Below are 16,115 nucleotides of genomic sequence, written 5' to 3' on the forward strand. Positions count from 1 at the left end.
AAGTTTTTGGAGAGTGAAAAATAATAGGAAAACTTTTGGCCCGCTGCCGCCTACACCCCGCCGCCCCGCACGCCCGCGGGAGCTCCGGGCTCGGCCCCGCTTCGCGCGGAGTTGCAGCGGTGGCCGGATGCCAAGTGTAAGTGTAAGTTGCTATGGAAACCCCGACAGAGGCGAGTTCCGAATCCGGAGCGAGACAGAGCCCCGGGCGCCGCTGGATCCGCCCCTCGCATCCCGGTCCCCGGGCGTCCGCGCGCTCAGGCCCCAGCTCAATCCCGACTGGAGGTGCTCCTGTGGCCCCAGCACCCAGCTCCGGAAATGCCAGGGATGCAGATAGGGCAGAATTTGTTTTCCCTTTGTATCGCGTGAAAACGTGCCAGGTTCTGGTTGCTGGAACCGCCTAAAACAACAAGAACCCCTGGGAAGCCAGGGCATGCTCCCGGATTTTCAATTGAAGATCCATAAGGAAGTTTTACAATAAATTTGGAGACCTGGAACAAGCGCTGGCGGATATTTTATCAAGCAGAAATGCATCGAACAACTAGAATCAAGATCACTGAGCTAAATCCCCACGTAATGTGTGTGCTTTGTGGAGGGTACTTCATTGATGCCACAACCATAATAGAATGTCTACATTCCTTCTGTAAAACATGTATTGTGCGTTACTTGGAGACCAGCAAATATTGTCCTATCTGTGATGTCCAAGTTCACAAAACCAGACCACTACTGAATATAAGGTCAGATAAAACTCTCCAAGATATTGTATACAAATTAGTTCCAGGGCTTTTCAAAAATGAAATGAAGAGAAGAAGGGATTTTTATGCAGCTCATCCTTCAGCTGATGCTGCCAATGGCTCTAATGAAGATCGAGGAGAAGTTGCAGATGAAGATAAGAGAATTATAACTGATGATGAGATAATAAGCTTATCCATTGAATTCTTTGACCAGAACAGATTGGATTGGAAAGTAAACAAAGATAAGGAGAAACCTAAAGAGGAGGTGATTGATAAAAGATATTTACGTTGCCCAGCAGCAATGACTGTGATGCACCTAAGAAAGTTTCTCAGAAGTAAAATGGACATACCTAATACTTTGCAGATTGATGTCATGTATGAAGAGGAACCTTTAAAGGATTACTACACACTAATGGATATTGCCTACATTTATACCTGGAGAAGGAATGGTCCACTTCCTTTGAAATACAGAGTTCGACCTACTTGTAAAAGAATGAAGATGAGTCACCAGAGAGATGGACTGACAAATGCTGGAGAACTGGAAAGTGACTCTGGGAGTGACAAGGCCAACAGCCCCGCAGGAGGTGCTCCCTCCACCTCTTCCTGCCTGCCTAGCCCCAGCACTCCCGTTCAGTCTCCTCATCCTCAGTTCCCTCACATCTCCAGCACTATGAATGGAACCAGCAGCAGCCCCAGCGGTAACCACCAACCTTCCTTTGCCAACAGATCTCGAAAATCGTCAGTAAATGGGTCGTCAGCAACTTCATCTGGTTGATACCTGAGACTCCTAAGGAAAAAAAATTTAAATCCCTTATTTATATAGATATCTTCGTGCCATTACAGCTTTAGAGATGCTAATACATGTGACTGTCGTCCAGTTTGCTTTCTTTTGTAGTGACATTAAATTTGGCTATAAAAGATGGACTAGATGTGATATTCATATGGACCTTAATGGAAAAGATTGTTCCTCAAGAACTGGTTTCTGAGAAAGGAGGCAAGATGTTTTTCTATGTGTTAGGCAAGATGTGAAATGGTTTCTGTAACCATTGTTCAGATTTGAAAAATTCTGCAGTGGATATAAACATTGGGCCATAGTTTGTTAATCTCAACTAACGCCTACATTACATTCTCCTTGATTGTTCTTGTTATTATGCTGTTTTGTGAACCCATAGAAAACAAGTGCTTTTTATCTTGAAATTCAAAAAAACAGAAATAATATGCATAGAATGATGTATTCTATGTAGCCATGTCACTGTGAATAACGACTTATTGCATATTTAGCCATTTTGATTCCTGTTTGATTTTTACTTCTCTGTTGCTACACAAAACTGATCAAAGGATAGTAAACTTCAGTTTTACAATCTGTATGCCTAAAAGCGGGTACTACCATTTATTTTACTGACTTGTTTAAATGATTCGCTTTTGTAAGAATCAGATGGCATTATGCTTGTTGTACAATGCCATATTGGTATATGACATAACAGGAAACAGTATTGTATGATATATTTATAAATACTATAAATACTATAAAGAAAATATTGTGTTTCATGCATTCAGAAAAAAAATTATATAGGAAAATTTTTGACAGCATGAGCTCAGCACCCCTAAACTCCATGTCACTTAAGGGTCAACTATATGTGCATATCATATATATATGTGTGTGTGTGTATATATATGTATATATACATGTCTCCATATGAATGGAAAACTCAAATTTTCCTTCATTTTAAAAAAAATTTGGATGTCTTTTATATCAATTATATAAATATATTTATTTTAAGTACTGCTATGCACTCCATAATATAATTATGCCACAGATTTTTTAACTTAGCTGTTACTTTATTGATGGATATTTTGAATACTGCAATTTTCTTCTATTACAGGAAGTTTTGCAGTGATAAATACTGTTTATACTTCCATGTTAATATTGAAAATTATTCCCTAAGGTGGTAAGTAGTTAAAGTGTTCTACTAAAAATATTACTTTTAGTAATAATGTTTACTACACAATTTTCCTCTAAAACATAGGCCAATTCACCCTTCCACCATTTGTGCACAAGAGTTGCTCTTTAACCCAAACATCACTAAGGCTTGTCTTCAATATTGACATTCTTTCAGTTAAGAATACAATATGTGTTTTTTTGGGGGGTCGGTAGGGGGCGCCTGGGTGGCTCAGTCGGTTAAGCATCTGACTTCAGCTCAGGTCATGCTCTCAGGTCCTGGGATCAAGCCCCAAGTGGGGCTTCCAGCTCAGTGGGGAGTCTCCTTGTCCTTCTCCCACTGCCTCTCCCCCTGCCTGTGCTCTCTCTCACTCTCTCTCTCACATAAATAAATAAAATCTTTTTTTTAAAAAAAGAATACAATATGTGTTTTCTATCATATCCATTTTAATCTTTAATTTCCAGATTACAAATGAGGGTAGGATCTATTTTAAGTATTCCATTCACTTCACTGTGAATTTTTTCTCTGCATAATCTGTCCACTCAATTTCTTTTTTTTTAATTTTTATTATTATATTATAATAATTATATTACTATAAAAATATAAAATATTTTTAAATATTTTATTATTATTTATTTATTATTTTATTATTTAATTTAATTTATTAAATTAAATTAAATTAAATTAATTAAAATTTTTTATTATTTTAAATTTTTATTAAATTTTTATTATTATATTTTAATTTTAAAAATTAAATTTTTAACATTTTATTAAATATTTAATATTTTTAAATTTTATTATTTTATTTTTATTATTATTTTATTATTAATTTTATTAATATTATTAATATTTTAATATTAATATTAATATTAAAATATTTAATTTTAATATAAATTAAAATTTATTTATTATTATTATTATTATTTATTATTGATGTAGTGTTCCATGATTCATTGTTTGTGCATAATACCCAGTGCTCCATGCAGAATGTGCCCTCCTTAATACCCATCACCAGGCTAACCCATCCCCCCACCCCCCTCCCCTCTAGAACCCCCAGTCCGTTTCTCAGAGTCCATCGTCTCTCATCGTTCGTCTCCCCCTCCAATTTACCCCTCCTTCTTTCTTCCCCTCCTGCTATCTTCTTCTTCTTCTTTTTTTTTTTAACATATATTGCATTATTTGGTTCAGAGGTACAGATCTGTGATTCAACAGTCCTGCACAATTCACAGCACTCACCGTAGCACATACCCTCCCCAATGTCTATCACCCAGCCACCCCATCCCTCCCACCCGCACCACTCCAGCAACCCTCAGTTTGTTTCCTGAGATTAAAAATTCCTCATATCAGTGAGGTCATATGATACATGTCTTTCTCTGATTGACTTATTTCACTCAGCATGACACCCTCCAGTTCCATCCACGTCGTTGCAAATGGCAAGATCTCATTCCTTTTGATGGCTGCATAATATTCCATTGTGTATATATACCACATCTTCTTTATCCATTCATCTGTCGATGTGTCCACTCAATTTCTATTGGGAAAATTAAATTTAAATTGTGCACCTGCACCCCACTGTTCATAGCAGCAATGTTCATAACAGCAAACTGTGAAAAGAGCCCAGATGTCCATCAACAGATGAATGGATAAAGAAGACACGGTATATATAGCTATATCATCTATATCTATATATCTATACTGGAATATTACTCAACCATCAAAAAGGTGAATTCTTAACATTTACATCTATGTAGATGGAACTGGAGGGTATTGTGCTGAGCCAAATAAGTCAATCAGAGAAAGACAATCATCATATGGTTTTACTCATATGTGGACTATAAGAAACAGCACAAACGATGATAGGGGAAGGGAGGGAAAACTGAACGGGAAGAAATCAGAGAGGGAGGTAAACCATAAGAGTCTCTTAACTATAGGAAACAAACAGGGTTGCTGAAGGGGGGGGTGGGGGGTTGAGGTAACTGGGTGATGGGCATTAAGGAGGCACGTGATGTGATGAGCACTAGGTGTTGTATGCAGCTGGTGAACTATTGTACTCTGCATCTGAAGCTAATGATGTGCTATATGTTGGCTAATTGAATTTAAATAAAAAAAGAACATAGGGGTGCGTGGGTGGCTCAGTCATTAAGCGTCTGCCTTTGGCTCAGGTCATGATCCCAGGATCCTGGGTTCGAGCCCCACATCGGGCTCCCTGCTCAGCGGGAAGCATGCTTCTCCCTCTCTCACTCCCCCTGCTTGTGTTCCCTCTCTCGCTGTGTCTCTGTCAAACAAATAAAATCTTAAAAAAAAAAGAAAATAAATAAATTGTGCAATGGGATAGAGAAAGTAGAAAGTGTGAATGTGAAAGTGCATGTGAAATGTGAAACTCTTGAAGCCACAAACACAGAAAAAAGATACAAATGTTTATTTTAGGACCAAAAAAAGGGAAAGTATGTAAAAATGTATTTGCTCAAAGAGTATACATAAACTGAATGGTAGGACAGGGTAAGCTTGAGAGGGTTTTTGTCTGGTGATGATAATTTTTATTCTGAGGTAAAAGCTCACATACAGTGAGTAAGTGCACTGGGAAAGTGTTAATTAGGAAGAGAAAGGCTCAGATGTGGACCAGCTCCTTTATGGAATTTTTTAAAAAGGGAGATTTTGACCAGCATCCATAATCAAATTAATAATGATGGTATTTTCCAATATTAGGTACAGAATAATCACCATCCACTGTCTCACATACACAAATGCAAATAAACTATCATATCATTAGGACAATTTATCAAAACATTTAAGAATGAGGGCTCTGGAGTTAGTGCGTGGAAATAAACCAGGTCTATTACTTGTCAGCTGTCTAACCTTATACAAGTCACTTAAACTTATATTGATTGGAGTTAAAGTTTATGTGGGTTAATACATGGAATATTCTCAGAAAACAACCGATTCCTAGTAAACATTTAGGAATGACAAATTATTATATAACTCCCCAATAATCTGGTTTCCCTGTATTCCTCTTGTGTTCCAGTTTATATCACCATTCAGAAATGTCATTCTCTAGACACTCCCTATTCCTTGACCCACACATCCAGCTGTTTTCACATTCAAAAGAGAATATTCATCCACAGGGACCTTGAAGGCCATATAACCACAGTAAGCAGAAATCTGGGGTATGAAACTTCAACAGCAGAGTAAGTGGATCACCATAACTCAGTATTGATGCCCAGTCTGCTATACATATTCCAAACCCTGCTTCAATGGACATTGGTTTAAGGGTTACTTTTCCTGATCACAAGACTCCATAATCTTCAAGTGTCTGTGATAGTGGTGAGGTAGGCAGAATAGGAAAGCCCTGGATATTTGCAAGAGTAACAAAACACGGGGAACTGAGTCTGACACCTGACAGCTTGTGGTGGTTAAGCAAACTTATGATAGATCTGTTGTTTCTCATGACCACAAGCATCCTGCTGCTGTTGCTTAATTGCAGCATACATGCATGCAAAAAGCCAGCTAGCTCTCAAATGACTGAGAATGAGCCCTCCATTTGGGATGCCAGACGACTCCTAGTAAGCCCTGTCTATATGTCTATATATGGAGTATCTGCAAGAGAAAAATTAGACTGCCTGCGCATAGTACCTACCGTAGAGCATGAGTAATATTACACAGTTCCTAGAAATCCACTCCTATTCCCAGAACACCACATAAATATTTTGTCCCCAAATTATAACCACCCATAAGCATCAGAGCCCAACATCAACCTGGCACAACTCGGATTTTTCTGAGTTTGCCCACACTTCCTCATCTGGAGTGTGCACTTTTGCTTTGCAATAAAGCTTCTGCTATACTTTATTCTGACTTGTCTTTGAATTTTTTTTCTCCAGCAAAATCAAGAACCTGGCACTGGCTGATGGTTGAGGTCTCAGGCGTTGAGAATTTCTCCAGTCTCTGGTATCAGTGGATAGAGTAAAGTGTCTGAGGAATAGTGTCAGTTGTGCTCCTAAAAAGAAGAAAGTGTGTGTGTGTGGGGGGGGGGGCTGTTTATTATGCGACCAGGATGACTTTCAAAATGTTGTACTATGGTGTTAAGAAATGGGACAAGTATAGTCAGCAAGTCACAGTATGGGGTGGGGAGAGGGGTTGGCCCATGCAGGAGAAGTGTGCAGAGCAAAGGAAATGTCATCAGGAGAAGTTTGGATGAATTTGCCTAGAGAGGGGACTGAATGGAGAGAAAGTCATAAAGTTGTCTGACTAACTGAATGCATGTCAGGAAGTGAAGGAAGCTCAGGGTGTGGATTGTAAGAATTGGTGCAATTCTTGCCTGCTGAGGTCAGAAGTAGATACAAATTGTGTCACAAGTGGAGAGGCAGGAGCAATTCAAGGAGCTGTTCCATTCCTGACACACCCATCAAGCTCACCTTGTCATCACGCTGAATGAAATTCATGTTGGTGCAAATGAACCTCCTTTGGCTCATTCCCCAGCAAGCAACATATCCTCACAAATTCTGCTATTTCAATCTCAAAGCCCCGCCCTATAATTTGGCAGTCCCTAAACTGTTTAGACTAAAATCTTAAAAAAGTCTGGGGGGAATTATTCTCTAGTGAAAACTGTCTATCATGCCATGTCTCACTCTATTTATTGTCTTACAACTGTACTATTTCTTACTAAGTTCTCCAAACCTAAGATTCTTACATGTTCTTCAGCTTACAAGTGGTATCACTATCTTCCCAATGGAAGATTTTTGGATTTTCATACATTTAACTCTGGATATGGGTACTTAGTATTTTTCCTCATTTAGCATCCCTACGTTGGTCATATAGCAAATTCCATATACATACATATACATGAATGAAAATACATCTGTGGAAATATATTACTAAAATTTAGTAAAACTTCTCTGTTCATGAATAAGGAGATATTTACAGAGATCATCTCAGTGCCTTGCAATAAGGAAACAAAATACACTTGCAGTTTTCCGTCACTAAAGACAACCTCTATATATTTATTTGGATAGTGCCCTTGCTGAGGTAGAGTAACTCAGAAATAATATATGGTACTCTGTCATATGATAAAAATAATTTCTACTTAAACATTTATAGGCATTGTAATTTCTCCATAGGCTAAAATTCCCTATGTTTTGGCTTACTTAAATCAGCAGAGGTTTCAAAATGTATGTTATTATTGATTTGCTTTATTGGAAAACCTGTGAAGAATGATTTAAATTCATATTAAAGAAATTAAAGTATAATGAGAATGGGAGGCATCCAATGCCGGGTAAGTCAGTAAGTTCGGATCATTTGTCTGGCAATTCCGTAAGAAGATGTTCAAAGATGGACCTGTGAGGGTTTTTTGACTATTAAGCTATAAATAATCTCTCATTTTCATAGATCAGTGGATGGCAAATTTCTTTAGTAATTGAGTAGATTTTCTGTAGGAGAGTTATTATTTATACTGAGGTGATCAACTCCTGAAAAAGCCAGTTCTCAATTGGAAGTATTAAATAGAGCAGTGCCTAAATATTAGTGATTTAGAATATATGTGCAATAGATAACATCTGAGTGGAGTGCACACAGGATAAAGTTGTTAGGCATCATAATAGGACCAATATTGCCAAGATCAAAACCAGGGTTGGAAAAATTAACAGAAGACCACATTTTTAAAAATTTTTTTATTGTGATGTTAATCACCATACATTACATGATTAGTTTTTGATGTAGTGTTCCATGATTCATTGTTTGTGCATAACACCCAGTGCTCCATGCAGAACGTGCCCTCTTTAATACCCATCACTAGGCTAACCCATCCCCCCACCCCCTTCCCCTCTAGAACCCTCAGTTTGTTTTTCAGAGTCCATCATCTCTCATGGTTCATCTCCCCCTCCAATTCCCCCCCTTTATTCTTCCCCTCCTGCTATCTTCTTTTTTTTTTCCTTTTTTCTCAACATGTATTGCATTATTTGTTTCAGAGGTACAGATCTGTGATTCAAAAGTCTTGCACAATTCACAGCGCTCACCATAGCACATACCCTCCCCAATGTCTATCACCCAGCCACCCCATCCCTCCCAACCCACCCCCACTCCAGCAACCTTTAGTTTGTTTCCTGAGATTAAGAATTCCTCATATCAGTGAAGTCATATGATACATGCAGAAGACCACATTTTTTTTTAAAGATTTTTTTTATTTATTTGAGAGAAAGAATGAGAGAGAGAGCTCATGAGAGGGGGTAGGGTCAGAGGGAGAAGCAGACTCCCTGCCGAGCAGGGAGCCCGATGCGGGACTCCATCCTGGGACTCCAGGATCATGACCTGAGCCGAAGGCAGTCGCTTAACCGACTGAGCCACCCAGGCGCCCAGAAGACCACATTTTTAATAGTAGTCTGGACCAAACAGATCTGACATTACAACTGAAACTTCCATCCCAATTAGAGATTTCTGATTATTCATTAGTGCACATGCCACCCTGTTGCACTGCTCAATCACAAATAGATATTTGGAGTTAATATTGTTGACAAATATAGAACTTTAATAGTTGAGGAAAAGACACTTTTTAATCAAGTCAATCATATTAATCTGTTGCATCAAGAACTCTATGGCAAAAACTATGGGAAGAGCCAAGATGTCCGTCAAAGATGAATGGATAAAGAAGATGTGGTGTATATATATACAATGGAATATTATGCAGCCATCCAAAAACTGAAATCTTGCCATTTGCTATGACGTGGATGGAACTAGAGGGTGTTATGTTAAGCGAAATAAGTCAATCAGAGAAAGACATGTATCATATCACTGATATGTATCATGTATGATGTATCATATCACTGATATGAGGAATTCTATTTCTAAATTTTTTTATTGTTATGTTAATCACCATACATTACATCATTAGTTTTTGATGTAGTGTTCCATGATTCATTCTGTGTGCATAACACCCAGTGCTCCACGCAGAATGTGCCCACTTTAATACCTATCAAAGGCTAACCCATCCCCCCACCCTCCTCCCCTCTAGAACCCTCAGTTTGTTTTTCAGAGTCCATCGTCTCTCATGGTTCATTCCCCCTCTGACTTACGCCCCTTCATTCTTCCCCTCCTGCTATCATCTTCTTTTTCTTTTTTCTTAACATATGTTGCATTATTTGTTTCAGAAGTACAGATCTGTGATTCAACAGTCTTGCACAATTGAAGCGCTCACCATAGCACATACCCTCCCCAATGTCTATCACCCAGCCACCCCATCCCTCCCACCCCCCACCACTTCAGCAGCCCTCAGTTTGTTTCCTGATATTAAGAATTCCTCATATCAGTGAGTTCATATGATACATGTCTTTCTCTGATTGACTTATTTCACTCAGCATAACACCCTCCAGTTCCATCCATGTCGTCGCAAATGGCAAGATGTCGTTCTTTTTTTAATATTTTTTATTGTTATGTTAATCACCATACATTACATCATTACTTTTTGATGTAGTGTTCCATGATTCATTATTTGTGCATAACACACAGTGCTCCATGCGGAATGTGCCCTCTTTAATACCCATCACCAGGCTAACCCATCCCCCCACCCCTCTCCCTTCTAGAACCCTCAGTTTGTTTTTCAGAGTCCATCATCTCTCATGGTTCGTCTCCCCCTCCGACTTACTCCCCTTCATTCTTCCCCTCCTACTATCTTCTTCTTCTTTTTTTTCTTAACATATATTGCATTATTTGTTTCAGAAATACAGATCCGCGATTCTTCGGTCTTGTACAATTCACAGGACTCACCATAGCACATACCCTCCCCAATTTCTATCACCCAGCCACCCAATCCCTCCCACCCCCCACGACTCCAGCAACCCTCAGTTTATTTCCTGAGATTAAGAATTCCTCATATCAGTGAGCTCATATGATACATGTCTTTCTCTGATTGACTTATTTCACTTAGCATAACACCCTCCAGTTCCATCCACCTCGTTGCAAATGGCAAGATCTCATTCCTTTTGATGGCTGCATAATATTCCATTGTGTATATATACTACACCTTCTATAACCATTCATCTGTTGATGGACATCTTGGTTCTTTCCACAGTTTGGCTATTGTGGACATTGCTGCTATAAACATTGGGGTGCACGTACCCCTTCCGATCCCTACATTTGTATCTTTGTGGTAAATACCCAGTAGTGCAATTGCTGGATCGTATGGTAGCTCTATTTGCAACTGTTTGAGGAACCTCCATACTGTTTTCCAGAGTGGTTGCACCAGCTTGCATTCCCACCAGCAGTGTAGGAGGGTTCCCCTTTCTCCACATCCCCGCCAACATCTGTCGTTCCCTGACTTGTTAATTTTAGCCATTCTGACGGGTGTGAGGTGGTATCTCATGGAGGTTTTGATTTGGATTTCCCTGATGCCGAGCGATGTTGAGCACTTTTTCATGTGTCTGTTGGCCATTTGGATGTCTTCTTTGGAATAAGTCTGTTCATGTCTTCTGCCCATTTCTTGATTGGATTATTTGTTCTTTGGGTGTTGAGTTTGGTAAGTTCTTTATAGATTTTGGGTACTAGCCCTTTATTTGACATGTCATTGGCAAATATCTTCTCCCATTCTGTCGGTTGTCTTTTGGTTTTGTGGACTGTCTCTTTTGCTCTGCAAAAGCTTTTTATCTCGATGAAATCCCAATAGTTCATTTTTGCCCTTGCTTCCCTTGCCTTTGGCGATGTTTCTAGGAAGAAGTTGCTGCAGCTAAGGCTGAAGAGGTTGCTGCCTGTGTTCTCCTTTAGGATTTCGATGGACTCCTGTCTCACATTTAGGTCTTTCAACAATTTGGAGTCTATTTTTGTGTGTGGTGTAAGGAAATGGTCCAGTTTCATTCTTCTGCATGTGGCTGTCCAATTTTCCCAACACCATTGTTGAAGAGACTGTTTTTTTTCCATTGGACATTCTTTCCTGCTTTGTCAAAGATAAGTTGATCATAAGAGTTGAGGGTCCATTTCTGGGCTCTCGATTCTGTTCCATTGATCGATGTGTCTGTTTTTGTGCCAGGACCATACTGTCTTGATGATGACAGCTTTGTAATAGAGCTGGAAGTCCGGAATTGTGATGCCGCCAGCTTTGATTTTCTTTTTCAACATTCCCCTGGCTATTCGGGGTCTCTTCTGGTTCCATACAAATTTTAGGATTATTTCTTCCATTTCTTTGAAAAAAGTGGATGGTATTTTGATGGGGATTGCATTGAATGTGTAGTTTGCCCTAGGTAACATTGACATCTTCACAATGTTGGTTCTCCCAATCCATGAGCATGGAACGTTTTTCCATTTCTTTGTGTCTTCTTCAATTTCTTTCATGAGTATTTTATAGTTTTCTGAGTACAGATCCTTTGCCTCTTTGGTTAAATTTATTCCTAGGTATCTTATGGTTTTGGGTGCAATTGTAAATGGGATCGACTCCTTGATTTGTCTCTCTTCTGTCTTGTTGTTGGTGTATAGGAATGCCACTGATTTCTGTGCATTGATTTTATAGCCTGCTACTTGACTAAATTCCTGTATGAGTTCTAGCAGTTTTGGGGTGGAGTCTTTTGGGTTTTCCACATAAAGTATCATATCATCTGCAAAGAGTGAGAGTTTGACTTCCTCTTTGCCGATTTGGATGGCTTTGATTACTTTTTGTTGTCTGATTGCTGTGGCTAGGACTTCTAACACTATGTTGAATAGCAGTGGTGAGAGTGGACATCCCTGCCGCGTTCCTGACCTTAGGGGAAAAGCTCTCAGTTTTTCCCCATTGAGAATGATATTCGCTGTAGGTTTTTCATAGATGGCTTTTATGATGTTGAGGTATGTGCCCTCTATCCCTATACTCTGAAGAGTTTTGATCAAGAAAGGATGCTGTACTTTGTCAAATGCTTTTTCTGCATCTATTGAGAGGATCATACGATTCTTGTTCTTTCTTTTGTTAATGTATTGTATCACGTTGATTGATTTGCGGATGTTGAAACAACCTTGCAGCCCAGGAATAAATCCCACTTGGTCATGGTGAATAATCCTTTTAATGTACTGTTGGATCCTATTGGCTAGTATTTTGGTGAGAATTTTTGCATCCATGTTCATCAAGGATATTGGTCTGTAATTCTCCTTTTTGATGGGGTCTTTGTCTGGTTTTGGGATCAAGGTAATGGTGGCCTCATAAAATGAGTTTGGAAGTTTTCCTTCCATTTATATTTTTTGGAACAGTTTCAGGAGAATAGGTATTAATTTCTCTTTAAATGTCTGAAAGAATTCCCCTGGGAAGCCATCTGGCCCTGGGCTTTTGTTTGTTGGGAGATTTTTGATGACTGCTTCAATTTCCTTAGTGGTTATAGGTCTGTTCAGGTGTTCTATTTCTACCTGGTTCAATTTTGGTAGTTGAAACATCTCTAGGAATGCACCCATTTCTTCCAGGTTATCTAATTTGCTGGCATAGAGTTGCTCATAAGATGTTCTTATAATTGTTTGTATTTCTTTGGTGTTGGTTGTGATCTCTCCTCTCTCATTTGTGATTTTGTTGATTTGGGTCATTTCTCTTTTCTTTTTGATAAGTCTGGCCAGGGGTTTATCAATCTTGTTAATTCTTTCAAAGAACAAGCTCCTAGTTTCATTGATCTGTTCTACTGTTCTTTTGGTTTCTAGTTCATTGATTTCTGCTCTGATCTTGATTATTTCTCTTCTCCTGCTGGGTTTAGGCTTTATTTGCTGTTCTTTCTCCTGCTCCTTTAGGTGTAGGGTTAGGTTGTGTATTTGAGACCTTTCTTGTTTCTTGAGAAAGGCTTGTATGGCTATATACTTTCCTCTCAGGACTGCCTTTGCTGTATCCCAAAGATCTTGAACAGTTGTGTTTTCATTATCATTGGTTCCATGAATTTTTAAAATTCTTCTTTAATTTCCTGGTTGACTCATTCATTCTTTAGTAGGATGCTCTTTAGCCTCCATGTATTTGAGTTCTTTCCGACTTTCCTCTTGTGATTGAGTTCTAGTTTCAAAGCATTGTGGTCTGAAAATATGCAGGGAATAATCCCAATCTTTTGGTACCGGTTGAGACCTGATTTGTGACCTAGGATGTGATCAATTCTAGAGAACGTTCCATGGGCACTAGAGAAGAATGTGTATTCCGTTGCTTTGGGATGGAATGTTCTGAATATATCTGTGAAGTCCATTTGGTCCAGTGTGTCATATAAAGTCTTTATTTCCTTGTTGATCTTTTGCTTAGATGATCTGTCCATTTCAGTCAGGGGGGTGTTAAACTCCCCCACTATTATTGTATTGTTGTCAATGTGTTTCTTTGCTTTTGTTATTACTTGCCTTATATAATTGGCTGCTCGCATGTTAGGGGCATAGATATTTACAATTGTTAGATCTTCTTGTTGGCTAGACCCTTTAAGTAGGATATAGTGTCCTTCTTCATCTCTTATTACAGTCTTTGTTTTAAAATCTAATTTGTCTGATATAAGGACTGCCAACCCAGCTTTTATGTTGTCCATTAGCATGGCAAATGGTTTTCCACTCCCTCACTTTCAATGTGGGGGTGTCTTTGGGTCTAAAATGAGTCTCTCACAGACAGCATATTGATGGGTCTTGTTTTTTAATCCAATCTGATAGCCTGTGTCTTTTGATTGGGGCATTTAGCCCATTCACATTCAGGGTAACTATTGAAAGCTATGAATTTAGTGCCATTTTATTGCCTGTAAGGTGATTGTTACTGTATATTGTCTGTGGTCCTTTCTGATCTATGCTGCTTTTAGGCTCTCTCTTTGCTTAGAGGACCCCTTTCAATATTTCTTGTAGGGCTGGTATCGTGTTTGCAAATTCCTCTAGTTTTTGTTTGTCCTGGAAGCTTTTTATCTCTCCTTCGATTTTCAATGACAGCCTAGCTGGATATAGTAGTCTTGGCTGCATATTTTTCTCATTTAGTGCTCTGAAGATATCATGCTAGTCCTTTCTGGCCTGCCAGGTCTCTGTGGATAGGTCTGTTGCCAATCTAGTATTTCTACCATTGTAGGTTACATATCTCTTCTCCCGAGCTGCTTTCAGGATTTTCTCTTTGTCTCTGAGACTCGTAAGTTTTACTATTAGATGTCGGGGTGTTGACCTATTTTTATTGATTTTGATAGGGGTTCTCTGTGCCTCCTGGTTTTTGATGCCTCTTTCCTTCCTCACATTAGGGAAGTTCTCTGCTATTATTTGCTCCAATATATCTTCTGCCCCTCTCTCTCTTCTTCTTCTGGGATCCCATTTATTCTAATGTTGTTTTGTCTTAACGTATCGCTTATCTCTCGAATTTTGCCCTCGTGATCCTGTAGTTGTTTCTCTCTCTTTTTCTCAACCTCTTTATTTTCCAACATTTGGTCTTCTATATCGCTGATTCTCTCTTCTGCCTCATTTAACCTAGCAGTTAGTGCCCCCATTTTTTTTAAATTTTTTATTGTTATGTTAATCACCATATATTACATCATTAGTTTTTGGTGCAGTGTTCCATGATTCATTGTTTGTTCATAACACCCAGTGCTCCATGCAGAACGTGCCCTCCTCAATACCCATCACCAGGCTAACCCATCCCCCTCCACCCCTCCCCTCTAGAACCCTCAGTTTGTTTTTCAGAGTCCATCATCTCTCATGGTTCCTATCCCCCTCTGACATACTCCCCTTTTCTTCCTCTCCTGTTATCTTCTTCTTTTTCTTTTTTCTTAAAATATGTTGCGTTATTTGTTTCAGAAGTACAGAACTGTGCTTCAACAGTCTTGCACAATTCACAGCGCTCACCGTAGCACATACCCTCCCCAATGTCTATCACCCAGCCACCCCATCCCTCCCACCCCCAACCACTCCAGTACCACTCAGTTTGTTCCTGAGATTAAGAATTCCTCATATCAGTGAGGTCATGTGATACATATCTTTCTCTGATTGACTTATTTCACTCAGCATAACACCCTCCAGTTCCATCCACGTCGTTGCAAATGGCAAGATCTCATTCCTTTTGATGGCTGCATAATATTCCATTGTGTATATATACCACCACTTCTTTATCCATTCATCTGTCGATGGGCATCTTGGCTCTTTCCACAGTTTGGCTATGGTGGACATTGCTGCTATAAACATTGGGGTACACGTACCCCTTCGGGTCCCTACATTTGTATCTTTGTGGTAAATACCCAGTAGTGCAATTGCTGGATCGAACGGTAGCTCTAATTTCAACTGTTTGAGGAACCTCCATACTGTTTTCCAGAGTGGTTGCACCAGCTTGCATTCCCACCAACAGTGTAGGAGGGTTCCCCTTTCTCCAAATCCCCGCCAACATCTGTCGTTCCCTGACTTGTTAATTTTAGCCATTCTGACGGGTGTGAGGTGGTATCTCATGGAGGTTTTGATTTGGATTTCCCTGATGCCGAGCGATGTTGAGCACTTTTTCATGTGCCTGTTGGCCATTTGGATGTCTTCTTTGGAGAAATGTCTGTTC

General features: G+C 39.3%; 1 protein-coding gene across 1 annotated transcript; it reads left to right on the forward strand.

Moving 5' to 3' along the window:
* Positions 1-507: 507 nt before the first annotated feature.
* Positions 508-1,581, forward strand: LOC113914322 (polycomb complex protein BMI-1-like). The gene has a single exon (XM_035722958.1). The coding sequence runs from the start codon at positions 526-528 to the stop codon at positions 1,504-1,506; it is 981 nt and encodes a 326-aa protein (XP_035578851.1). The 5' UTR covers positions 508-525; the 3' UTR covers positions 1,507-1,581.
* The last annotated feature ends 14,534 nt before the right edge of the window (positions 1,582-16,115 follow it).

This window comes from Zalophus californianus, chromosome 11 (assembly GCF_009762305.2).
Source record: "Zalophus californianus isolate mZalCal1 chromosome 11, mZalCal1.pri.v2, whole genome shotgun sequence".
Taxonomy (NCBI): domain Eukaryota; kingdom Metazoa; phylum Chordata; class Mammalia; order Carnivora; family Otariidae; genus Zalophus; species Zalophus californianus.

Excerpts from the sequence above, each read along its gene's own strand:
- LOC113914322 (XM_035722958.1), top strand. The coding sequence starts at position 526 with ATGCATCGAACAACTAGAATCAAGATCACTGAGCTAAATCCCCACGTA.